The sequence below is a fragment of the Coniophora puteana genome, assembly GCF_000271625.1.
Source record: "Coniophora puteana RWD-64-598 SS2 unplaced genomic scaffold CONPUscaffold_14, whole genome shotgun sequence".
NCBI lineage: Eukaryota > Fungi > Basidiomycota > Agaricomycetes > Boletales > Coniophoraceae > Coniophora > Coniophora puteana.
In genome coordinates this window covers 811497-835983 of record NW_006913066.1, presented here as the reverse complement: position 1 = coordinate 835983, position 24487 = coordinate 811497, and the positions used below count along the sequence as shown (strand labels likewise).

The 24487-nt window shown below is 52.7% G+C and overlaps 8 protein-coding genes across 8 annotated transcripts; 4 read left to right on the top strand and 4 right to left on the bottom strand.

Moving 5' to 3' along the window:
* Nucleotides 1-534: 534 nt before the first annotated feature.
* CONPUDRAFT_158393 (uncharacterized protein) lies at nt 535-1714 on the top strand (the record flags this gene model as incomplete). The annotated part of the gene is made up of 4 exons (XM_007775412.1): nt 535-897; nt 953-1171; nt 1229-1354; nt 1403-1714. The coding sequence occupies 4 exons, from the start codon at nt 535-537 to the stop codon at nt 1712-1714; spliced, it is 1020 nt and encodes a 339-aa protein (XP_007773602.1).
* Nucleotides 1715-2405: 691 nt separating this feature from the next.
* On the top strand, nt 2406-3737 carry CONPUDRAFT_158392 (uncharacterized protein; the record flags this gene model as incomplete). Its single annotated transcript, XM_007775411.1, has 1 exon — nt 2406-3737. The coding sequence occupies one exon, from the start codon at nt 2406-2408 to the stop codon at nt 3735-3737; it is 1332 nt and encodes a 443-aa protein (XP_007773601.1).
* Nucleotides 3738-4955: 1218 nt separating this feature from the next.
* CONPUDRAFT_158391 (uncharacterized protein) lies at nt 4956-5930 on the top strand (the record flags this gene model as incomplete). Its single annotated transcript, XM_007775410.1, has 1 exon — nt 4956-5930. One exon carries the CDS (start codon nt 4956-4958, stop codon nt 5928-5930), a length of 975 nt encoding a protein of 324 aa, XP_007773600.1.
* Nucleotides 5931-6043: 113 nt separating this feature from the next.
* CONPUDRAFT_84967 (tripeptidyl peptidase A) lies at nt 6044-8549 on the bottom strand. The gene is made up of 10 exons (XM_007775409.1): nt 8107-8549; nt 7619-8054; nt 7391-7563; nt 7211-7334; nt 7001-7145; nt 6870-6945; nt 6726-6808; nt 6663-6672; nt 6356-6607; nt 6044-6295 (listed from the first exon to the last, which is right to left on the bottom strand). Exons 1-10 carry the CDS (start codon nt 8533-8535, stop codon nt 6206-6208), a joined length of 1818 nt encoding a protein of 605 aa, XP_007773599.1. The 5' UTR covers nt 8536-8549; the 3' UTR covers nt 6044-6205.
* Nucleotides 8550-9229: 680 nt separating this feature from the next.
* Nucleotides 9230-10387, bottom strand: CONPUDRAFT_158389 (uncharacterized protein; the record flags this gene model as incomplete). The annotated part of the gene is made up of 6 exons (XM_007775408.1): nt 9230-9373; nt 9429-9524; nt 9575-9651; nt 9721-9913; nt 9981-10085; nt 10151-10387. 6 exons carry the CDS (start codon nt 10385-10387, stop codon nt 9230-9232), a joined length of 852 nt encoding a protein of 283 aa, XP_007773598.1.
* A 3786-nt stretch (nt 10388-14173) lies between these two features.
* On the bottom strand, nt 14174-15811 carry CONPUDRAFT_84964 (uncharacterized protein). The gene is made up of 14 exons (XM_007775407.1): nt 15767-15811; nt 15708-15712; nt 15632-15656; nt 15550-15582; nt 15396-15492; nt 15323-15345; nt 15230-15266; nt 15053-15162; nt 14942-15002; nt 14794-14877; nt 14638-14745; nt 14535-14575; nt 14436-14461; nt 14174-14383 (listed from the first exon to the last, which is right to left on the bottom strand). The coding sequence occupies exons 1-14, from the start codon at nt 15797-15799 to the stop codon at nt 14278-14280; spliced, it is 789 nt and encodes a 262-aa protein (XP_007773597.1). The 5' UTR covers nt 15800-15811; the 3' UTR covers nt 14174-14277.
* A 482-nt stretch (nt 15812-16293) lies between these two features.
* CONPUDRAFT_130956 (uncharacterized protein) lies at nt 16294-16878 on the bottom strand (the record flags this gene model as incomplete). The annotated part of the gene is made up of 5 exons (XM_007775406.1): nt 16294-16381; nt 16431-16446; nt 16505-16532; nt 16585-16673; nt 16730-16878. 5 exons carry the CDS (start codon nt 16876-16878, stop codon nt 16334-16336), a joined length of 330 nt encoding a protein of 109 aa, XP_007773596.1. The 3' UTR covers nt 16294-16333.
* Nucleotides 16879-17057: 179 nt separating this feature from the next.
* Nucleotides 17058-20552, top strand: CONPUDRAFT_168921 (RNA polymerase I-specific transcription initiation factor RRN3; the record flags this gene model as incomplete). The annotated part of the gene is made up of 5 exons (XM_007775405.1): nt 17058-17351; nt 17418-17712; nt 17774-18063; nt 18119-19285; nt 19352-20552. The coding sequence occupies 5 exons, from the start codon at nt 17058-17060 to the stop codon at nt 19964-19966; spliced, it is 2661 nt and encodes an 886-aa protein (XP_007773595.1). The 3' UTR covers nt 19967-20552.
* Nucleotides 20553-24487: the final 3935 nt, after the last annotated feature.

Sequence of the window (24487 nt, the reverse complement as noted above, 5' to 3'; positions counted from 1 at the left end):
ACTAAGCCGCCTTGAGGTACTAGGCTCCGCCGCGCCCCGCGGGGCTCATAACCTGACAAAGGACGATCGCGAGTATACACTAGAAGTCTATAAGAGCGCGAACTCACCGGGCAGTTAGAGTTGAAGGTTGAGTTAGTAGCTTGGTAGCTGGTAGGCTGACGATGGTAGTCGTTCGGTGGAGAGAGAAGACTTAGATGATATTCATGGTAGCGACTGTATATATATGACAGGAGCGTGTGAAGTCACTACCGTATTCGTAACTACTGTGCAGTCCAAGTCCCACGGTAATGTGGAACGGCTACGTAAGCAGAACGTGGCCCTATGCGATGAACGCGGAGCCACACGAGTGCGTGAGCGCTTAAGGTACCGCTGGGATACTAAGCGCCTGAATAGACGTATGAAGGCGATGTTTACTTGTAGACCTCTAGGAGGAACATCGCCGTATAGGAGGCTTCTGGATGAACCAATAAAGCCGTAAAGGGTCGAATACTAGACGTAAATCTGACATCTACTTCCCTCGTTCACACCGCTCGTATGGCGGGGAAGCGCGGCCAGACAACAAAGGAGAACGCACGCAAGCGTTCGGACCGCAGCACCCGCACTAAGGCAGAATCCCAGCAAACCACCGAACACGCTACACTTATCGTCAAGTCCGAGTCCAAACCGGCAGCTCCTACTACAGAGACTCGGACTCAACGCGAAGCCTACGAGCGTGTTGATGCAGAGTGGAAGGTGAAGTGCATCCCCACCCTGTACACGTTCTTCGGCGCCGCTATCGACGTATGGGGCACTTGCTGCATCAGTGCAGCTTCGATCGCTCAGGTCCAGGAGATCATAGATGTTGCCGTCCCGAACTCAGGATATCGTGTCCGTCACAGGGACACATTCTTTAAGAAGGTGCGTCTTCGTTTAGACTTGCTAATAGTTTATCAATAATGTTGCATGCGAATAGAGTCATGCACGTCTGAACGAGAAGCGTACGCACATCGGTAAACAGGCCCTTGGCATCGTCGACAAGTTCTATTCCTCTGCGGAGTTCTTGGGCAAGCCGGACGCCATCAGATCTCATGCTCTCTGGGCGCTGCATAAGCATGGCCCAATGCTGTATCGCAAACCCACTCCTGTACACTGCATCGAAAGTAGTATGAGGTCACGAGCAGCGGACTACGTCGTAAGTGGTCTATATTTAAATGCTTGTTCCTTCTCGTTCTCTAACCCCTTTGCGTAGCAACCAGAAGGACACTTTCTGTCAAGCTTCTTCATCGACCTCATGCAGTACTTCTTTCGGTTCACTAGGGGTACTCGCGGAGAATTCGGACCTCCCAAGGGAGTTCTTTGCCTGGCAACTACCGCTGTGCGTATAATTTTAAAGCTGGGTTTTATCTATCTAATAAAGTGACAGCTCGAGCGCGCGTTCAGGAGTTGGTTGACAGGGACAAAAGTCACACCCCCCGAATTCACTCAGGATATGTACAAGACGGCAACAGATGATTATAAGGTATCAATTCTCGAGCTAACGGACCAGCAGTGGTACACGATTCGCCAAGAGTATGGTGACCCCAGGCTGCCGGCTGTTCCGGCTCCTCTGAAGCCAAAGTTCACGAGGAGAGGTGCTCTCGAGACTTCTCGTCGGCGACTCTTCCTTCCGAGCAGCAGCCCAGCTCCCGGCCCAGAGGACCTCGACCCCGAGGTCCTTTTTGCTCATCTTCAGTGACCCATCCAGAATAATGACGAAATTTACACGTTTATAACCTTTTGCATACTAGATTTCTAACCTAATCTAATATAGAGATAATGTCGATTAGTGGACCTTGTCATCGCTTGTCGGCCTTGTCGACCTTGTTAGTAGTTAGCTTGCCAAAATTAGCCCTCCTTGTGACCGAAATTGACTTGCATTGTCACCTTGCCGTTTTTTCGGCTTGTCGCGCCTTGAGCAACCTTGCACAAGCTTGTACAAGCCGCGACAAGTAAATTTCAAGTTTACTGATGTGATGGAAGCCCTGATCTATTATGTACATTAAAGCTAGGAATAATCGCAACATGTTTCAGCTGGTCATTCCAATTTGCTGACTGAGATGACTTGTCCAACATTAGCAAGCGGTCTTGACAGTGACTCCGTTCAAGGGGGTGCGGCAAGAAGAGATTGTACGTAAATGCCGTGGGACGGAAGTTTTTGGCAACATTGAAATTTTACGAGCGGCGACGACTATAACTCGTTCTTCGACGACTACCACTCGTTCTTCTCTCTGCTGCCACGATTCATAGGTCTGCAACGTATAGCTGAGAGAGCCGGTAATGGGTAAGTAGGAACTCGAGTAGACATGAGTTTCATGCTGAAGTAATGGATAGCGTCGCAACCTACTGGCAGCAGCCGGTTGACATATTGTGACCCGCCCTCGCCAATCATGAAACTTCCTCCAGAGATGTTACTTCGTATCTTTTTCTGGGTCGATCGACAGCACGAACTCGTCGTCGATTCTGATACCGAGGGGAGTGAGTCAAAAACGGCCCTCCCGCAGCCGCTGGCATTCGTTTGTCGTCGATGGCTCGAGGTCCTTTCCGACAACCGATCATACTGGAAGAACCTGCACGTCGTTATCGACTGGCCCACCCTGGCCCCTCCCGTAATAGAGACTTTCTTCTCAGATTCATCTAAAAACAAATTCCAACTCCACGTCACCCTCAGCAACCCGACGTCTCGTGCTCTTACTCCCCCGCAAGAGCACGAACGGCTGACGTTCATCATGCAACACGCGTCGCAGCACTTCGACCGCGTCACCCTTCTGTCCATCAACGTAGTCTATCGCTCGTCCATCGTCAAAATCGGCCGCTTTCTGAATCGTGCCGTCCTCCCCAACCTCACGCGCCTGGACCTCGTGTCCCAAGAGACGAACGACACGTCCGCATTCGTGGAGTACGACTCCGACTCTACCGGGTGGTATGGGGAATGCGACGCCCACCCCGAGTTCCCCAAGCTGCGTGAACTCCAGATCGATGCGAGTAGCTTCTTTGACCTCTACCTCTGCGATACGGAATGGCCATGCAACCAGTTCAAATTGCGGCTCACAAAGTACGGAGCGGCGGCGGACACGGGCTCCAAGAACATGACTGAGAACACATCGGATTTCGTTAACGCGCTGGGCAAGTTGAGCGAGGCGGTGGACACGTTTGACCTCGAGATTGAAGACGTCTACATTGCAACCTCTCCAGATGAACGGATGTACCCAGACTCCGATTGTGATACAGAAATCGAAGGTGTAACTTCAGTCAAGCTCGTCAACGTTCAAGACCCAGGCTTTATCTCGATGCTTTTCAACTACATGTCAGAGGCTCCCGAGTCGACCGTGCTCGAGAGATGCGAGGTCGATGAACACACTGTCGTGAAAGGCGAAGAACTGCGTCTTGTCGGCTTTCCCGGCCCGTCCATGCTTCACATAGTACGACGCTGGGAAGGCCTGAGGCTATTCGTCAAGGACTGCCCGGGTTTTGATGACGAGTTCATTGCTGCCTTATCGGGTACGGACACGGGCGAGGACGATGTCATTTGCCCCAACATGGAAAGCCTTGAAATCGAAGGGTGTTCCGGGTTTTCTGCCGGGATGCTCAGACACATGTGCGAGACACGCGACGATATTGAGCAGTTGACAGTATATGATGGTCCGGAGCTCAATGAAGATCAGAGGGTGTGGTTCGAGGAGAATGTTGACGAATTTTACTGGTCTGAAGTGGAGGAGTAAATACCAGTTATTTCCCAGTACCTAGGTAGCTCATGATAATCACGTAGAAGGCTTATTCGACTGTTTGATGGCATGCTGTTGTGTTCGTGTGATGACGGAAGACCCCCTTAACAAGGAAAAATCCTCGAAGTAGCTGCTCCCTGGCAAATCAGTCAAAGGCAGACATTTACTATCCCATTTGAGTCCGTTCACCGACAGACTCCAACAAGCATCGGATTCGGCGAGTAATCCTTACTGCAGGCCACCAGCGTTTTCATCGGGGACGAGATCCAGACAAAGAGGCGGTGAGATGAAAGCCTTTACCTCCGAGTTTTGTCAGGAAAAGGTGTTCTTTTGGCCAACAATTGTGAACACTTTGTGCTGGTAAAAAGTACGGCTTATCATATTTGGCGTTATATTTCCAAATTTGGACTACATAATATCCATCCTCCGCCCCAAAATGTAAACCCCGAGGCGAAAATTTAAACTTTTCAGCGACTTTTCTTACAGCAAAAGCTGACCAGAAAAGGCTTTCATCGGTCCGCCTTTTTCGGCCACCTTTTGTACTAGGAAAATCGCAATATGTCTGCAATAACGTGTTTTCAATCTCAGATTCAGGAGTTTCAATCGCTACTTAAAAGACTTGTTGCGGATTCTGCTAAGTCTACCGTGCCCTACGATAAGCTGTTCTCCTCTCAGTGACGGCTGTGTAGGAGCCTGACTATCACCCACTCTTCTCTCTGTTGTCACCATTCATAGGTCTGGAAGGTGTAGCTGAAAGAACTGGTAATGGGTAAGTTGGAACATCCGAGTAGCTATGAGTTCCATGCTGAAGTAACGGATAGCGCCACAAGCTTCCAGCAGCCGTCTGACATATTGCGACCCGTCCTCGCCAATCATGAAACTTCCGCCAGAGATGTTACTTCGTATCTTTTTCTGGGTCAACCAACAGTGCGATCTCGTTGTTGATTCCGATACCGACTCGGGGAGTGAGTCAACAATGGCCTTCCCGCAGCCGCTGGCGTTCGTTTGTCGTCGATGGCTCGAGGTCCTCTCCAACAACCGGTCGTATTGGAAGAACCTACATGTAGCCATCGATTGGTCCACATTTGTCCCTCCCGTTATAGAGGCTTTCTTCTCAGACTCGTCTGAAAAGAACTTCCAACTCCAGTCACCCTCAGCAACCCAGCATCTCGCGCTCTTACTCCTCCGCAAGAGCGCGAACGGCTGACATTCATCATGCAACACGCGTCGCAGCACTTCGACCGCGTGACCATTCTGTCCATCAGCGTAGTTTACCGCTCATCCATTGTCGAGATCGGCCGCCGCTTTCTGAACCGTGCCGTTCTCCCCAATCTCACGCGCCTGGGCCTCGTATCCCAAGAGACGGATGACACGTCCGCATTTGTGGACGACGACGACGACCACATGAGTCGTTATGAGAAATGCACTGCCCACCCCGAGTTCCCCGAACTGCGTGAGCTCCAGATCGACGCGAGGAGCTTCTTCGACCTCTACCTCTGCGATACGGAATATCCATGCAACCAGTTCAAATTGCGACTCACGAAGTACGGAGCGGCGGCAGACACCCACTCTAAGTACGAGAGCGCGAACATGTTGGATCTCATTGACGCTCTAAGCGAGCTGAGCAGGGCGGTGAACACGTTTGACCTCGAGATTGAAGACGTTGCAACCCCTCCAGACGATTTAGGATGGGGGCACAAAGCCTCATATCCACGGATCGAAAACATAGCTTCGGTCAAGCTCGTCAACATTCAAGGCCCTTTTGTCTCGACGCTCTTTGATTGCATGTCAGAGGCTCCCGAGTCGACAATAATCGAGAGATGCGAGGTCAAGGAACACACTGTCATGAAAGGCGAGGAACTGCGTCTCGTGGGCATCTCCGGCCCGTCGTTGCTGTACCTAGTAGGATTCTGGGAAGGTCTGAGCTTATCTGTCAAGGACTGCTCAGGGTTCAACGACGATTTCCTTGATGCCTTATCAAAGCACAGTCGCGGTGTCACTTGCTCTAACATGGAGAGCCTTGAAGTCGAAGGGTGCACTGCGTTTTCTGCCGAGATGCTCAGAGACACATGCGACATACGCGATAACATCGAACAGTTGACAGTATCTGATGGACCGGAGCTCAATGAAGTTCAGAGGATGTGGTTCGAGGATAACTTTGACAGGTTTTATTGGTCCGAAATGAAGTAGATGTCAGTTATTCCCCAATACCCAGGTAGCTCAAGATACTCACGTTTGAGGCATACTCGACGGCTTGATGACTGCAGAAATATAACTCGCCACCACATTCATGCATTTTGTGACCCGAAGTAAAACCAATTGTCCGTCGAATTATCGGTAAATAACGTATATACATTTACTCAAAACACGAGTCCGAGAAACAACAAAGGAACACCAACACCCGCCAAGCCGGTGTATATCACCCGGTAAAGGTAGGGCTCGCGAGCACGAGCCCCGCTGGGCAGTCATTGCGTCGAGTTCCCCAGCACAAGATCCTTCAGCTTGCCAAAGTTCGGCGTACCGAGGCCCGTGACGGGGTCCCATCCCTTCGTCGCCTACCAATCAAAACCGCATGAGCAAACGTGCACATGTCAGACAGAGAGAAAAATACGCACCTTGAACCCCTTCGTCCCGCACCCAGGATTGCTCCCTTCGGTGATATCATTGAGCGCAGCGACACCCCGGGAGTACAGGAGCGGGTTGAGGAACCCGAGCGTGGACATGTTGGCCTGGAGGCGCGCGTCGTTGAGCATCGACACAAGGCTCGCAAACGCGGGCGACGAGCAGGACGTGCCGGAGACGTTGGTCGGCGCGCCTCTGTACATGATAACGTAGTTGACGCCTTGGGCGGAAACGTCGGGGTAGGCCTGTGGAGGGGTTAGTTAGCGCGTCTCAAATGACAGGGAAGGGTATGAAATGTACTCGGCCGGTTCTATAAAGGTTTATGTCGGTATTCGTGAACATGAATATAGGGAGGGGACGAACGAGTTATACAGCCCTGCATATTCGGAGCCGATGGAGGATAGGTATCCCTTCACGACCGAATCCTGGTATGAAGGGCGAGCAAACTAGGTGCGAGAAGTATAAGCACTTGAACCCGTCGGCATAATCTCTAAACATAAAGCTTACGTAATTGCTGAACCCGCCTCCCGAGAAGTTGGCAGCAACCTCTGGGACGTTCACGGTTGCGCCGACAGAGGTGACGCTATCACCGACAAGGTAAACCAATAACCGCATTGTGTAGGAGGAGACGAACGTACTAAGGACAGCTAGCAGGGAAACTAGGAAGGAAAGTGGTGGCATCGGTGCCGTTGTTGGCAGTGCAGTTTGTAGTCGAGGGGTCCTCGTCGTTGTCTCCGACACCGCCGTCGCCAGAGGAGAAAAGAATCGAGATGCCGCGGGAACCTGACGAAACGAATTCATCGTGAGCAGAGGTGTACTACATGATATATGAAGACGGAGATACGCACCAAGAGCAGCGAAACCTTTGCACACGCGGTCCGCGTAGCTTGGAGGTACGGTCTGCTCGTTATCACCGTAGCTAGTAGAGATCGTCTGAGGAATGTCTGTCTGGTTCATGATGTAGTCGAGCCACTGTGCCAATTACAAAATGTTAGTACACGCTGAAGACGATGGCAAGAGACACAGACGTCAAGGTAAGGCTCATTGGTGTTGGTCGGTTCCATCTTATCTGGGGTGTAAGGAGGTGCTCCGCCGGTGGTGTAGAAAGTGCCTGGTGTAGGGTGTGTCATGCCGAACGCGAACTGGACGTCCAGGTTGGCTTCGAGACCAGCTGCGGAAAGCGTCTGGTTATTCTGTCCCCCTACGATAACATGAGCTTTTACGTCAAGGCGATCTCGAATAGCCGGATAACGCACCATTGATAGCAATGACCGAGAAGTTCGATCCAACTGCGGCAGGGTTTTCAAGTTTCATGAAGTTTTGGAAGTCTTCAAAGTTTGCGTACTCGTCCAAGTACCCCGTGATACCGAGCTTGTTCCCGCTTGTACCCGACGGGGTGTAGCTACCCACGTTGTACAGCTCGCGGAGACAGTCGAGTGTAATCTCGTAGTTGCACGTTGCGTTTATCGCGTTGCCTGCGGGCCCGGTGATGCTGCCAGTGACCGCGGAGAACTCAAATTCCTGGGTGATTCCTCCCATGAAGTGGAGCGTGTTGCTCATAGGCTTGAAACGCGCGTACATTGTCGTGGGTTGGACGAGGTCGACATGATCGTGCAAGACGGAGGGAAGGCTATACTGGGTCGTGCGGATGAAGGTGTCGCCAGACTCGACATGTTTGTAGACATGGAATTGCTGCGCAGGGACATAAGACGCGTCATCAAATGTAGACGAAAGGGCGACGCACCGTGTTAAACATGTCCTCCGCCAAGCTCACAGGCACATGTATGGTTATCCAGTCCTTCGCAGCCGACCGATGGAGATACTCTTCCCCAATCCCATGTTCTGAAAGCCACTCGCTGACGATGTCGATGCTATCCTGGCTGGGCGCCATAAGCGTGTGAGCGTCCTCCTTTGACAAGTGCATGCCATAGCGCTCGTGAGCCGGGTCGCTCGAGGCGAGTAGGTGTTCCTCGAGCTCGCCAAAGCTGGGTTGGGCGAGCGCAATCTTGAGGCGGATGATTTGGTCCTGTGGAGCCGGGGCGTGCTGGACCCATCCACGCGGGGGCGAAACGAGGCTCTCCTTGACCTTGTCTTGACATCCACGGAACGTGAGCCGGTCAGCGCTCACAAGGACGGCTGCGAGAACGATGGTAAAGAGCGAGGAGGGCCTCATGATGAGGGCGAAAGTGGGAGAGGTGGAAGGGATGAGAGAAAAGAACGTGCTGCGCTCCCCAGAGCGGGGAGATAAATATACCCGTTCTCAGGTTCCCGATATTCATGGAGAAGAACAAGGAAGCGCGTCTCGACTCCTCCAATTCAATCGCGCTTGACACGATCAGTGATCGGCACCTTTGCCATTCAAACACCTCGCTTTGCCCCGTATCTCGCGTTTCGCGTTCAAGCATCTTTACTTTGACCTTTACTTTCCTAGCTCGCTCGCACAACTTGGAGAGTATCTCTATGTTTCAAGGCTTCTGATGGCAAAACTGATGACGTGTTTTCAAGTCCGCATATCGGGACTTTTTCCGTTATCGCGTCGAGCGCATTTTTTCTGGCGCAAATTGCAAGTGTTATCTAACGCCCAACTTGCGCCCAACTATCACCACGTCGATCGACGCGACATCTGGGCGTGGTCACATCCAGCGCTATTTTAAATTCGCAGCCGCTTTGACGCTCGCGGATGATTCCAATTTTCTTGGTGGTCACCAACATGCAGCGGCACATAGCATCAAGCGTAGACCACGATGAGCTGTCACGAAGCACGATTCTCGAGAAGTTGACTATAATTCCCTCTCACTTGTAAAGGGTGACGACGTTCGATTTATTACGTGTTTCTCTTCGAACACCCAACAGTTCTATTCCACTCGTCAATTATCTTGCTCTGACAGAGCCGCCCCGCCTTTCACGTCCACACGTCGGTTAATACCACCAAGCAAAATCTTGATTAACCGCTCAGCACCCAGCTTGCTATCCTTGCTACCATCTCTGTAGGGCTCAGTGTCAACCATATCCTATCAAAGTCTGGTTAGAAGAATGAACATTCGTGCTCTAAAAAGTGCTGCTTACGCGTATGTTGTACTCAGTTTTGAGGGCAGTGTCCAGGTGTTCTAGGTATTCTGCCGCAGACCCGCTGTTACCTACCTGCACGAATTGTATGCCGAGCTGGAGGGTATCGTTAGTGTACTTGTGAATCCTTAAGATGTAGAGGCTACCTGATTGAGCGGCTGCTCGTGTTTGTCCAACCACTGGGCGCATTTGACAATCGCGTTTTCGAGTTCCTCCGGATCACCTGGCAAGTGAAGAAAATCTATGAGTATACAGAAATATCGCTGGGGCATAACTAGACATGTCTGCTCACTTGGCATCCCATCGGTGATGATGATGTAGTTTACCGGCTTGACTCCACTATCATCGAGCGCACATCTTCTTGTCTGCAGATCTGACTCGATTTTGTTGACATAATTTTTCAGGTGTCTATGCATAACCATCCCGAGCAGGGTATTAGACGTCGGCACAACCCGGTCGAAGATCTTCCGGACCTGGTTGGGGTCCTGCGAGATGCATAGTTCAGCAGTCTGCACCGCTGAGCAATAATCGAAAGCGTGTGGAATGACAAACCTTGAGGCCCTCACCGCGGGTCTTGCTGTTTATGAAGAAGATGTCGATGCCGTTCGCGTCGTAATAAGCAGCAACCTCTGCGAGTTCAGCCAACGCGCTACCAGCCTAAGGAACAGACAGTCAGAAACCGTATTTGAAGACTCAAATATGAATGAGACAAAGACACAAACCTCCTTCCATCGCTCTCCTTGCATGGAACCAGAGTCATCGACAATGATCACCGTGTCGTAGATCCTCAACGTCTCTAGCGCATCTTCCGTAATCCATGGCGGAGGCACATACACCAGAGTCGGAGAAGCGGTCTGAACATCCTTCGAGTAAGGCGGCGGCGGGGAATTCTGAGTCGGAACAGCTGCAAGCAGAACCTTGGAGCGACGACGGTGAGATTTGGATAATCCGTTGCCCATGTTGTATGCTGATGTTTAGACCGTTGAGTTTCAAAGCGGAGTCGAATTTAAGCGACATGTCTCACTTACAAGTTACGCCTGACGACGACGAGCGTGGATGGTTTGTGTGTGGCAATGTAAAAGAACAAGAGACGAGGAGGAAGAGGCTGGGTTAAAACTGCTGGCCCGTGAGGAGCAGGCAGGGCTTTATACGCTTGAGTTTGAATACTCGTGTGCAGGTCCCAGCACAACCTACCAATAACCAGCCTGCTGTGCATTTTGACAGGGCCCATGCGCTGGGACCATGCAACACCCAGCCGAGAAATAATCGTCCCTGTCAGGGATGTTTTGAAAGCAGCGATTGCCGGATACGATGACAATTGGATGGTGATGGCTTTTGTGTTATGTTCACAGGATGATAGACGCGATTGCCTACGAAATGAAGAACCGGAGAAGGAGCGATGGCCCTGATAATTAATAATTCGCATAACTAACCTTTTGACCCGAGGTCATTTGTCGTTGTTTGCCTCGCCTTTTTCCTTTTTCGTCTTCTGTGATCTGAGACAGCACGGTTAGCGTTGTGCCACGCGGCCAAAGGAAGCCTGCTTTTCGGCGCGTCTTCCGATTACTCCGAGTTCTTGCTGTAGCTTCCCTGTCGAGGATCTGATGAAAGTGCCCACAAAACACTGCCAAGGGAGCACCATGTCTGGTTATATCACTCTAGGCCATCTTACACATGCATTGTCCAGTGTATGTTCGCCCTTGTGACATCTCATAGTATCCTGCAGTCAGAGCACATGCCTTAATTTAGACAGTGCCTCAAATTTGAGACCCGAGTTGTCAATCCGAATCCTGTTCACCACCGCATGTTGGAAAACACTAGATTTTATACGCGATTTTGTCGTTCCGCAATTATGCCAGGTAGGCCCGGAATCAATGTACCACATCTATGGCATCGTTGTACGCATGTTGGGCCGATACATACAAAGAGAATGTGGTCCCTGCAGACTTACTTAAACCTCGACATTGGCACTGCAAACAACAGCTCTCTCAGTAATCTATTGTTTCCCCTGACAATGATGATATATGTCAAAGGAGTACCCTTACAAATTACAGGATATGTTACATACTGTTCAGGCTGCAAGGCATATAAGAAGAAATCAACGTATGGTTGAAAGCTGCGAATGGTTATATGACCCTTAGGCCTTAGGCTTGCTCGTGTCCCCAACTGAGATACAGCTGTTCCTGTGTCATATCACGCTGTTTGTAGGATCAACCTATTCGGCCCCTCCCCTCCAAAGAGCTGTCCTGCAGGCGAAACAAGATCCGGCATGACATAATGCAATGCACGACGACCTGAGGTCTGTCAGGGAATAAGCATAAGAATTATCTGGCCCTTGTTAATGCCTCCGAGGCGGTGAAAAACGCACGCATCAAGCAAGTCATTGTATGCAAACTGAATATCAGAGGGTACGGACAAACGTCCTAGATTAGCCTGCAGCTCACTCACGTATTTACGAGCAAGATGGCGACGTACGGGAGTGCACAGGTCCACGACTACATTGACAGCGGATATTGCTGATATGCATGCATCAGTTCAGTAAGGAAAGAACTAAGGACGACTCACACATTATTAGAGCAATGTAGAACAGCCCGTCGTTGTACAGTCTTGCCAGGAGGCTACCGACAGGTCTATGATCGGTGCACCGCCGAGCAATGTGCAGCACTGCCAAAACTGCATTTTGAATATGTCAGATAGCGCTCATTCCGGCTGTCAGGAACTACAGACCTGATTCAAATAATAAGAGAAGAGCAAACAACAGGGCGTTATCACGCGACTGTGTAAAGAAACACATTGAAGCGTTCGGTTGGACTTGTTTAGTACATAAGCATGCATGTTATGACCTGAGACTTTCAATGAGTAGAAACTCATACCTGCACCGGGAAGCACGGTAAATGGCGCAAGGCTCACAATCAGCCCGACTGCTAGCATTCCCTAAGAGGGTATGTTTAGTCGCGCAAGAAATCCCGATATATTTATAAGAAAGTCCCTACCACTCCGAAGCCTAGCAGACCCAAAAGTATGCGCCTATTGCAGTTATATAGAACGAAGAGTCGAGAAATCAGTAGAAGCTCTGACGCCACGATGCCTGCGAAGTGAAAAGCTATGAATGGCAAACATCCGTCAGTTTTTCGTGTGAGGCCTATTATTACATGAAAACAACGAACCGTATTCGGCATGTGACAAAGCAGAACAGCCTGTGTGCTTCTCAAAACAAGTTTGATACCACACCTCCAGTAAATACGAAATATAATGACTCACACTGGCTGCAACGTCAAATGCCTCTAGAGGGTGGTGTTGGGGTGAGCGGCAAGTATATGGGAGGGAATGAGCACTGACTTCCAAGAGTCAGAGCAAGTCCCACGAAAGGTATATAGCGGGAGATGGTGAATAGAATCCTAATTGGAGACCAGCTTTTCTTCGCCACCCATCTAATCTTGATTATGCTATGCATAAATAATATGGTAGATGTTCAGTCAGTGATGATACTGTACCTCAGAATCTAATGTAAGACAATAGTCGTGCAGCTAAGACCGGTCTAGGTTAGTGGTTGTAACTTCTTATGGCTGCACGTACCATTATAGTCGTTGCTGCGACTGCACCCATAAATATAAGCTCATGTTGATGAAGATAATAGACAGCATCGATATCACATACCATTAAAGTACTGCGTATCTTAATTATCAGCATGGTGGTCATGATAATGAGGAAACACACGGACTTTAGACGTTTGTAACCCTTGAAGGCTGATCATCCTCTTTCTGCACGGCAACGACGGTGAAATGTGCGGTGTGTTTGCACAAGGCCTGTCTATATACCCTTTGGACTGTGAGAGAAACATTCGCGGGCATGATTGAGTTCATGCGTTTTGGACCGTTTGCGAATCCATGGACAAGCATGGTAACGCAAATACTTCAAGGATGGTTTTACACGATACTGCCCACTCGACACATCAGAATCATGATCATGACCTCTAAGCCTCCGGTACAAAATATGGCTTTCTTGTACTATACATATTCGTCGGCGACCTCGGCGACACTGGTCATGCCGAATGCCTGTACGTGTGGGAATACAACGTGTTCTCGGGGTGTGGACATTATGGAAAGTCGGGCCTAGGTCTACTGAAAGGTATGAAAAGCCTGGAGCGGACGGGTGGGAGAATCTATCATACCGAACATCATGTATGGCCCACGATTCGCCTGATGGCGCTAGTGCTATTGTAACTGGGGACGGGCAAAGCCCGCTCCCCAAGCGTGCGCTCGCTTAGACTATGTTTCCGTATTGGGCGACGTGAAGGCGACCCAGCCCTTATCGTTGAGAGATGGGACACAAGATCTCGAGTAGCATTGAAGGAGATTGAAAATACAAAATCTAATTCTGTGAATTATTAAAATTTGTCCAAGGATTTCAGATCCTGAAATTTAAAGCAATCGAGTGAGTCGATAAAGAGGAATTAAGAGCGCAGTGATTCATCAAAGTTTGGCGGAAGATTTAGCATTTTTGGTTGATATGAAGCCTACAACACCGTTTATTGAAAATCCATTCTCTGAGAACTATAGCAATGCTTAGCAGCTACACTTTGAGCACTTCAACAGTTGTTATATCATATGTTCTGCATCCCGAATTACCGTTTTTTGGGACTGTGTCAGTGAAAAGGGTCCGAGCTAGTCCAATATGGGAGCGGGCTTTGCCCGCCCCCATTGTAACCATTTATCATGACGAGCCTTCTGAAATGTGCCTAATTCCGATGACTAAGTGCACGTTACATACATCTCGAGAACATAAACAAGTATCTGAGTCTAAGTTCAGAAGTGGCGCATCCTTGAGGCGTGTGGATAATGAGACCTTGTCATAGAACGCTACTCGTGTATCCAATAAAGGCTCCATCTCGTCCACTATCCTGCATACGGAACAAGATCCGGCAAGACAGGATGCAGTGTACGACTACCTGGGGGCTAATCAGGAATATGAATCAGATGAATCTATCCCTCGGGAAGAATTACGCACGCATCAAGCAGGTCGCTGTACACCAGCTACATATCAGATGGTAGCGTTGGGTGTCTACTTTAGCTTGCGGTTTGAAATTAGCTTTGGGGGTGGGCGTACCGGCATGCACAGGTCGACGATGATATTAGCTGTAGAGATTGCTGTGCCAAATGCGCTTGTTAATAAAACGGCAGCATGACAAGAAGCGTAGAGAGCCACTAACATATAATGAGGAACATATACAACAATCCATCGTTGTACAGCTGCGCCAGAAATCTGCTGATAGGCCCGCTGTACGTGCACCTCCGAGCAATGAGGATCAGAGCAAGTACTGCTTTATATCAGCCTTCGCACGCTCTTGAACGAAAGAAACCCATACCTAATTCGTAGACTAAGAGAGCCGCGAATGGGAGGGCATTGTTGCGTGATCCCTCAAAAACACACAACGTAGGGCTGTGCTGGTCTGATTTCCCACATAGATGGGAACGCCTCATTAATCGGATGGGACACTACATAAGGGACCCTACCTGCGCCGTGAATCGAGGCGAACGGCGCAAGGCTCGCTATGAGCGCGGCAATCAGCATGAGCTACGAATAGATGTTTAGTATTTAAGGAGAGTTCATGGGAATGCTCCTACTATCCCGAGACCAGCGAGGCTGCAGATCAGACGCCTGTTGCAGTCGTACAGGACGTAGACCCTAAAAGTAAGTAGACACTCTGAAGACACAATGCCGAGGAAGTGGAAAGCTGCGAGTAACAATTGTGCATGAGCACGCGAACGCCACCGTCTCCGTCTTGAACAAAGACAACGAACCAACTTCTGTCTTCCACAAAAGGATGCAGTCTGGTTGCTTTACGGAATAGATGTGATACAATACTCAAGAGGGCATAAGCGTCAATGACTTACATTACCCATAACACCAAACACCTCTGTCGAAGGTGAGCATCACGGCCATGGAACACGTATAGACAGCACCAACTTGCTAGAGTTAGGCTCGCGCCAATGAAAGGAATATAGCGAGCGATCGTGAACGCAGCACGAGTGAATGACCACCGTTTTTCTGCAGCCCAGCGAACCTGGTGCGCTCTATATGCGTCACGGGGACAAATGATGCACTTAAAAACGTCGCGTACTTCTGAGTCTAATGTGAGGCAATAATCCTGGAGCTAATGTCTACATAAGTTGACGTTGATGGTCTCTCAAGGGAATGCCCACCAAAATAGCCGCCGCTGCGACTTTACTCGCAGAGGTGAGCATCTATCAACGAGGCAGATGGCATTGTTCACCGTTAAAGTACTGCGCATCTTGCTTTCAGGATCATGTCCGCTCTCGATGACGATGAGCACGAACCTTTGACGTCTGTAGACCTTGAGAACCCGACATCCCGCAGTAATTAAAGAGCAGGGGTGGAGGGCGCGATATGAAAGCATAACGTACTGGGATGGGGTCCCGTCTCTATGAGCTTCTAGTCGTGAGAGAAAGGGGGAAGAGTATGATCGAGTCTTTGCGTTCTAAAACCCTAAGAGGGAAAGGTCGTGGACCTGATGGTGATGATACATTATCAATCTGAAACGAGAATGCTATGACAATGTTCGAACGTGTGCAAAAGGCGAGAAATTCGCATCATCACTGGGAACCAAAGGTGACGACGGTGATGTGGGAACTTGAGTGGTGCCCAAAGTGGTGCCCAAAACACTGATAATTCCGGGCTGGCGGGCTCATTGACCCGGGGAACAGCGCAAGGGTGCTCTGGGTTTGGGATGTGCATTGGACATCATCTCACAAGGCGTAATGGACTCCCGAAGGAACGGGGTATGCCCACTGTCCACGCAAATGAACGTTCATCAAAGCGATGATGCGCAAAACAGTCTAGCGGAGAAGCTTCTATTTTGCGAATAACTGGACAACGAGTGTACATTAATGGTGTGCTGCGGATTCGTGGTCGTAGAGAGGGGCGATGGTGGGCTAGGCACAGGTCAGCACACAGGTTGGGAGCACGAGAGTGTTCACATACCGGGAGGTTCCGCTCCCTGCGTCGAGATGAGAGCAGTGAGGAACAAAGCAGAAGGGAGATGTGGAGGTGCATACCATTTTGTGCCGCCGGGCATCATTGGTGCTGGAAAGATCATGAGAGCGTGAAGCAAAAGTAGGGATGGTTGTATGCATACGGATGAAAGGGTCGGGGTGCAGCTTGTCGGCCAGGCTTGCCTCAGCCTTCTCGAGGATCTCGGCCAGCTCACGGGGGTTATGGACGTTCCTATAGGCACAGGATTGTGAGGCATTAGCACGAGAAAGACAGCGTATAGCACATACCGGTTTCTCTCGAACTCGGCTCTGACGAGCATGGCGCGACCCCTCCAGATGTCTCTGCGAATGACCCAGTCGAGTTCATTCTTGAGCATGCGCCTGTAGAGAGACTTGACGTAGAGTCGGTGGGCCGACGTGAACGGGGACGTCGACATGGTTGGGTGGAGTGGACTTTGTGGATGGGTCGGGACGTCGCGCGAGGACACCGTTGGCAGCGGTGTTGAAGCGTGAGAAAACAATGCCTGAATGAGAGGCGGACTCGGAACCGCAGAGCCGGCAAGAATTGATGCCGTAAATATTTGTCGAGCTGCAGTCATCTTGGACAGGGACAAAGATGGACCCGCACTCGACAAGATCCCAGTTCAACCGCCGCCCTCCAAAGGCTGGTCCTCTTCCTTCAGCGACGAGATACATGGAACCCCCCTCCAAAATTTCTCTCGAAAAGTTCGCAAAATCAGCATCGTCGGGAAAGCCAAAGGCCAAGTCACCGTCTGCTGGCGCCGACCCTTCCTCCCCGCTCTTCACCTCCCGTCCGATCGCTACCAACTCTCGGATAAAGCAGGATGAACAATTCAAGAAAGATATGTACCTCGCATACATCAACAAGGCTCTTCAGGACAGACTCAACGTACGTCGATCCTCTCACGCGATCACCGAGTAAATTGATCTCGACGGATATATGCTCGATACACAGGGCGACAGCAAAGGCTTCGACGACCTCATCGACCAATTCAGTCCTAAGAACCTCTCAGGCAATGCACCCGTACCCGCCTCTCAACTTCGTCTCTGGCTCGTCGCCCTTTCCCATGTTCTCTCGCGCCTCGAACGACGCCACGCTCCGCTCGTCGAAGCAATCGTCAACATGCCCTGGACAACGATGGATGCCGCCTTTGTAAAGTCATATACCATGTTCATTGGCATGCTCCTAAGCGCCAGGCCAGAATACCTCTCCCTCGTCCTCGCTAGGATCGCCCAGGGCTTCACCCATCGTGCGTATCTTCCCAGGAGCTATGACGTTGCGAACGCATGGCTGACGCTTCCTCATCGCAGAGTCTGGTCTACAAGCCATCAACGTCGCAGACGCTAATTCTTCTGCAAGTCCGATAACTCGGAGGGTCGTGTACGACCGTCTCCATTACCTGCTCAACCATTTGCTCAATCTCATCCCTACGCTCCCGAATACACTCCAACCCATACTCGTCCGCAACTTCCCTCACAAGCGCCAACCACAGGTTGCTCATGTAACCTACATCCGCAACATCTTACGAATTATGGAGTACTGCGCTGAACTCGCAGACCGCATATTGGCCACTATTATAGAACGAGCAATTCAAGTCGATGTACGTATATCGCATATAGCCATGTCCGCTTGTACAGGGCTCAAGGTTACCGCAGGTAGAGATCCAGGTCGAACTTGAAGAGCTCGAAGAACTCGAAGACCAGCAAGGCTACGGCGACGTTTTTGAGTTGGACCCCTTTGACACCATCGTTGGGCAGGATGCTTCTGACTCCGATTCAGAAGATGGTTCGGATACAGGCGACTTCGACGACATCTCATCTGATGAGGACGACGCCGATTCGGATGGGCCGGAGCTCACGACGGACGCCGCGCACATCCACGCCATGGTTGGCAAGCTCGACGCTATACTCAAACTCATCTTCGATCACTTCAGCAAAATTCACACTGCCGCAGATCATCCGCCATCCCCTTCGTCATCCTCTCCGCCCGAATCCTCTCCGCTACCACCTCTGCCGTCCCTCCCTGATACCCCCATCACCCACCATTCGCGCGCACGAACAAACAGTGTCAGCAGCACCATCACCGCCACTCCAATAGTAGCTACCACCGCTACCGTCAACGGCCACAATCCAGACACCATAATAAAGGAAGCAGACTCCCCCCGCCCCGCATCCCCGCTCGACGCCGAACACTCCCATGCCCTCCGCACCGCACAGTTCCACACCCTCCTGGGGATCTTCGACCGTACGATCCTGCATACCTTCAAGTCCCGCTACACCCAGTTCCTCCTCTTCTGGTACACATCGCTCTCGCCCGAGTTCGCGGACCTCTTCCAGGGCCTGCTCGTCGAGAAGGCGCTCTATGGCGCGTCCTCCGGGGCTGGGGCTGGAGCTTCGGGCGCAGGCGCAGGCACAGGGACGAGTGTGCCAGCTGTGACACGCGCTGTAGCTGCGAGCTACATCGCGTCATTCGTCTCGAGAGCGACATTTGTGGACAGGGACGGGGCGAGGGAGGTGACGGGTGTGCTGTGCAGGTTTTTGGCGGCGCATCTGGAGTGGGTGGAGGCGACGATCGCGGCGGGAGGGGAGATGCCTGGGATGGCGCATCATACGGTTTTCTATGCGGTTACGCAAGCGGTGTTTCTTATCTTCTGTTTCCGGTGGCGGGATCTACGTGAGGATGGGATCGAAGGAGAAGGCGAGGGTGAGAGTGCGAGGGAAGAAGGGCGGAGAGGGGGAACGGGAGCACGATGGAAGGGGAGCTGGATGCCCGAGCTAGGTATCGTGCAGAGGGCGATTACGTCGCCGCTCAACCCGCTCAAGGTGTGTTACAGCCCTCACTTCACATCATCACATCCGTTGACCACCAGGATCGATGCTCGTGCATAGGTCTGCTCCCCAGGCGTCGTCCAGCAATTCGCGCGCGTCGCGCAGGCGACCGACTTCATCTACTGCTACTCCATCCTCGAAGCCAACAAGCGCTCCGAGTACGCCTCCCAGCAGACCCCCACCCAACCGCAGTCCTCTTCCGCTGCGCACCCCGCGTCTCAGCCGCAGCCTATGATCACCACTATCCCCGGGCTCGCATTCAATACGTCGCACCACCACGCAGAGCTCAACTCGTTCTTCCCCTTCGACCCATACAAGCTTCCCCGCTCGGCGCCGTACATCGCAAGTGTATACCGCGAGTGGGCGTCCGTGGCTATCGACGACGAAGATGAAGATGAGGACGAAGACGAGGAGGGGGATGACGAAGCCGACGCGGGGGAGCGAGCGCACCATCCAAGTAGCGTCGATGATGATGATTTTGCCGCCATCCCAGGTGGCGAGCCAATGAGTCTCGGTGTCAGCCTTGGCGTGCCGACGATCAACATCCCGGGTGTTCCACTGCCCAACGGTGCTAGTGCACATGAGAATGGGGACGGAGAGGGCGTTGCGGACGGGCTGGGCGAGTCGTTTGGCGGGATGAGCATCAGTCCCGCTGGCCCTCTCAAGAGGGTTTGAGTTTATACTTGCTTTTTTTCTCGTGCTTTTATGGATCTATCGGGGTTTCGAGAGGCGCAGATGTGCGCTCTTTACTAATTAATTCGTCGCCCACAGGCGTTACGACGATGTTGATATGCTAGATAGAATACAATGCCAGTCTTCCTTCCTCATAGGCAATACGTTTAAGAGCGGGTAGGGTAAAGTAGTAATGCGCGGTAGATGCAGCAACAGCCAGAAAAGATGAGGCGAGAGAAATCAAAGCACATGTACATATATATACCCCAAGCCGAAAACACAGCGCACAAGCTCCTCACATCTCACAAGCGGTGGTCTGTGGCCGAGCAGCACCAGGCCAACACGCGCGCATCATTTCGCTCGTGATGACCGTCCGTGAGATGTTCTCGAACTCGCGCTTCAGGCTCGGCGCTGCGGCAGTCCCTGACGACGACGTAGCGCCTTTCTCCTCCTCCTCCTTCTCATAGCTGGGTGTAGAGCGGGAGGACGAGGGCGAGGACGCGGGCGCGGTGCAGAGGAGGAACACCCACTTGGACAGGTCGCACAGCTGCACGAGGCGGAGAGAATTTCGGCCCGGGCGGACCGCGGGGCCGACGTCCAGCGGCTGTCCGTTTTTCTGTAAGCGACGGTTGTTAGCGTTCTTCAGAAAGGCCCAGAACTCTGAAAACGGCGTACAAAGTCGCGCACGGTCCACGCGCGGTGTCCCTGTTCCTTGTTCAGGTTTATCAAGAGTCTGCCTGGCCACCTGTACTTGCACGCGCCATCGTCAGTGCTGCCGTCTACGACGGCGGCGAGTGCAGAGCGCGCGGCTGCTGCGTCGGTGATGCTGGAGAGGCGGGAGTGGAGGTCGGAGAAGTCGGGCATGGGGAGAGCGAGGACGCGGAATGCGAGCGGGCTGACGTTCAGAGACAGGTTTAGGTCGAATTCGAGGATGTGCACGCCTGCGCTGGCGGCGCCGCGCACGGCGAGCCAGACGCCATGAGGCGCGTCGATGGATGTGAGGGCTGAGCCTGAGGGTTCTAGTGGGGCGTCCATGAGGGCGGCGAGGGGGACGGAGGGTTTGGGTTCTGAGGGGGCTGCTGTCGATGTTGGCGCGTTCGCGGTCTGAAGTTGCGACCCGTCGATGTCCATAGGGCGTGGAGAGTTTTCTCTTGAAGGGCTATCTTCGACGTATGGGCCCGGCGCAGGAGCACTTGCAGCAGCATCGTACTGTGGCGTGGTCTCGAAGTCGGCCCAAGATGGCCCAGAGGGTGTAGGGGCTGACCATTCGTCGCTGAACGGCGTTGGTGCTGAATATGAGCCAGGCGTGGGTGCTGAATATGGGCTAGGAGTGGGCGCTGACCACCCGCCAGGTGTTGGGGCCGCGTATCCATGTCCCCCAGGAGTGGGCGCTGAGAACCCGTCGAAACCCGATGGTGTGGGCGCCGATGCATATGAAGGCGATGGAGAGCGCTGTGCAGCAGAGGGAAGCGTGAACGCTTGGCCCCTGGAAGAGCCCATCGGGTCCGCGCTAGACGGCACGGTCTCCATATTCTGCGAGCGGCCAGCTGAGGAAGACGACGTAGACGGAGAGCCAACAGGCGCAGACATGGGCGCCGATCTCCTTGACGCGTTCGCACTTGTGCTTGACGATACCGAACGTTCAGGAGACCACGGTCCTTGCAGGTCAGTTAGACGCATCGCCCGTGGCGCGTTGGGTGGCATCTTCGCGGGCGAACCGCCGCTTCTCCCTTCACTGTTGCCTTCACCCGCGTACAAGTCCTCCAAAGTGCGTTTTCTTACGCCTCGCTCCTCCGCCTGACCCCGAGCGACCCCTGAGCTGGACACCGGAGCGTCCTCTTGCATGGCCTGAAGTTGCTCCCGCATCTCGCGCGCCTTGCGTATGAAGAACTCGCAGCGTTCATCGGTGAGGAGTGCGCTCGCGCGTTCGGCGTCGAACGTCTTGCCAGGGAACTTGTTCTCGAAGGAGAGGCGGATGATCGGGAGAATCTTGCCTTGGCAGAATTCACGTGAGGATCGACGACTGCCGTTGATAGATTTTGCGCTGTCAGGAGGAAGCTGAGCCGAACGCGTGTCGACGGAAGAAGTCATGGTGGGAGGCGGCGTGGTGTTTTGCTGGAAATGGGAGTCGAAGGGAACAGCGTGATAGGTCAAGGGTGAGTTGTCTTCGCTAAGGAGATCGAGGACGGCTGCCTCTGAGGCAGTGGACGAAGTGGGGGAGGGACGGCTGGACTCTGGAGGAGTTGAGGGTGGTGTGAGGATGGAAGGGTGTGGACGCGAGACAGCGATAACGTTACCGTTGCTGTTGGCGAGGGACTGGGCGCGGATTATTACGTTAAACCTGATTCACGCGGAAAACACAAAGCAAACAAAACATCGACGTACCGATCCCGCATCCTCCTTGCTCTCTGTCCACTCCATCACAGAGTCGGCTCTTTCCTCCTTGCAACGATAGTTGTGGTGGTGTGCGTCGTCGACGTCTGGTCCATCGTCTGGGTCATATGCCGCCCGACTTGGATAGTCTCCTCTGCTTCGGGTCAAATCGTCCCCTAGTCCCGGCCGCCGCAGCCCCTGTCCACTCCATTCATCCCTTCTTTCCTCTCGCCCACGCTCGAGCTCGGGCCTTTCCAGGCTCCGGCTAAACATCCGCTCTGAACGTGACTGCGATACAGAAGGCTCTCTATCGTAACTGGAAACGCTAGTATGACGGTAGTCGGACCGACGGTCAGGCGACACTCCTCTAGATGGCGTGGATGCTTGTGGGCGTACTGGCCTCCGGGGGCTTCTGCTAAACTCCCGTGCAAATTGCGACCGCGGCTGAGGCAGGGTTTCCTCGTATTTTGCAACGCTGGCGCGGTGATGTTCTTCTCGAGACCACGACCACTTCTGTTCTGATGCCGGGTACTGGGTAAGCTCTGATGGCCTGTTCGGAGTCCTGTTCAACTCCTGTGCTGTACGTGACCGCGGCGGCGGCAGGCCCATGTTGGGCCTTGGCGGCGTGCGAGGTCCATATGCGCGACGACCGGCATCGTGATACCTTGGTTGTGTAGGAGGCTGCGTCAACCCGCGTGCGGGCCCGCGCCTCTGAGGGCTCCTACTCCGCGTCCGCATCCTGCGCGGTGCCACCGGCGGCTCCCTATCATATCTCGCAGGTCTGTCGAGGCCATAGTCAGAACGAATAGCCTCATAATTCAGCTGGATATGACATACTGCAAACATGGCCCCCGGGGAGATGGCTCTCTCTCATATCGTGCAGGCATGACAGAACGGGGAGCTTCTCGATACTTCGGAGGGGTGGGGTATGGCATCGACTCTTGGGCACTTCCGTATCTTTGAAGGCTCCTGTCCAATGTCAGCATTGTGTGCACAGGACTAGCCCAGGCTTATCTTACCTCGTAGGGGACATGGAACGACGAATGGAATACATGGAGTTGTGACTCGCCATGGAAGAGGTGCGTGAAATTGGGGCTGGTATATGCACAGGCCTCTGGGGGCTCCGACTCGACACCCTCGTCATGAGGGATCGCAACGGAGGCGGCTCCCTATCGTATCTTGCAGGCGTGGTGGAACGGTACTCGGAACGTGTTGCGCCCTGGTACACCGGATCCGCGGCGTGTATCAGCGGTCTTTGAGGGCTCACGGTCGTCTGGGAGTACGATGGGGGCATCTCTCTCTCATAGCACGCAGGAGTGCGCGGACGGCCTTCTGGGCGACGGACCTCCCAATCTCTCGGCGGACTGTATCGTGACGTCGACGAGCTCGACACGACTGATCTGGCTCGTCTGGTGTTTGCCCCTGGACTTGGTCTCGGCGCGGGCCTTGTAGTGAACCTTGTTGTAGGTCTTGTGGGCGTATGCTTCCTGTTCTGCGGGCGAACTCTGGCCATGTTGAGGGCTCGAATGTGAACGTCGTCGAAGTAAGGACTCAAGAGATGGCGCTAGTGGGATGCTGTAGAGGACGACGACGCTGCACAGCCAGTCCTACTTATACTCTGCATCGCTGCTGATCGTTTATCGAGCGCTCAAGGCGTCCTTAAATGTATTGGATTGTGGACACTAGTGGACAGCTGTGAACAGGAATATATCCCATGATGCTGATGCTCGTTCGCCAGCCGGAGTCGACAAGCGAAACCCCAACCGAGGCACCATCGCGTCCATCCGAGGACCGTGGGGGCGGAATGGACCTCGTCGGCATCTAGTCTAGTTGCAGGCTATTCTATTGGTCCGCAACACGCCGTTACGTTCTTATCGACAGACGCTCAGTCAAAAGCGCCGCCACATGTCTACAGCACGCCGCACGCCGTCTGCAGAACGTATGTAAGAATTCCAAGCTCGTCGGTTATGGTTAGAGACAGCTCCCGCTAACGTGTCGAGGCGCTTGATAGAATGTTCCCCTCAACACGCCGCTTCAACCCATATAACTTAAAACTAGCGCCCTTCCACATCGCAAAACGTATCAGACAGCGCTACAGTGGTATCCAACGGACCGAGCACGCGGTGCACAGATGCCTGTGAGAAAGCCGGG

What these genes read in the sequence shown, in the direction of transcription:
- CONPUDRAFT_84967 (XM_007775409.1), bottom strand. Translation starts at nt 8,535, where the DNA reads ATGAGGCCCTCCTCGCTCTTTACCATCGTTCTCGCAGCCGTCCTTGTG. An exon ending in CCAATGAGCCTTACCTTGAC is followed by an intron (nt 7,335 to 7,390) that starts GTCTGTGTCTCT and finishes TAATTGGCACAG; the next exon opens with TGGCTCGACTACATCATGAA. An exon ending in CAAAGGTTTCGCTGCTCTTG is followed by an intron (nt 7,146 to 7,210) that starts GTGCGTATCTCC and finishes TCGTTTCGTCAG; the next exon opens with GTTCCCGCGGCATCTCGATT.
- CONPUDRAFT_84964 (XM_007775407.1), bottom strand. Translation starts at nt 15,799, where the DNA reads ATGTCGGGTTCTCAAGGTCTACAGACGTCAAAG. An exon ending in TCTCTTAGTCTACGAATTAG is followed by an intron (nt 14,746 to 14,793) that starts GTATGGGTTTCT and finishes GATATAAAGCAG; the next exon opens with TACTTGCTCTGATCCTCATT. An exon ending in GTATATGTTCCTCATTATAT is followed by an intron (nt 14,576 to 14,637) that starts GTTAGTGGCTCT and finishes CATTTGGCACAG; the next exon opens with CAATCTCTACAGCTAATATC.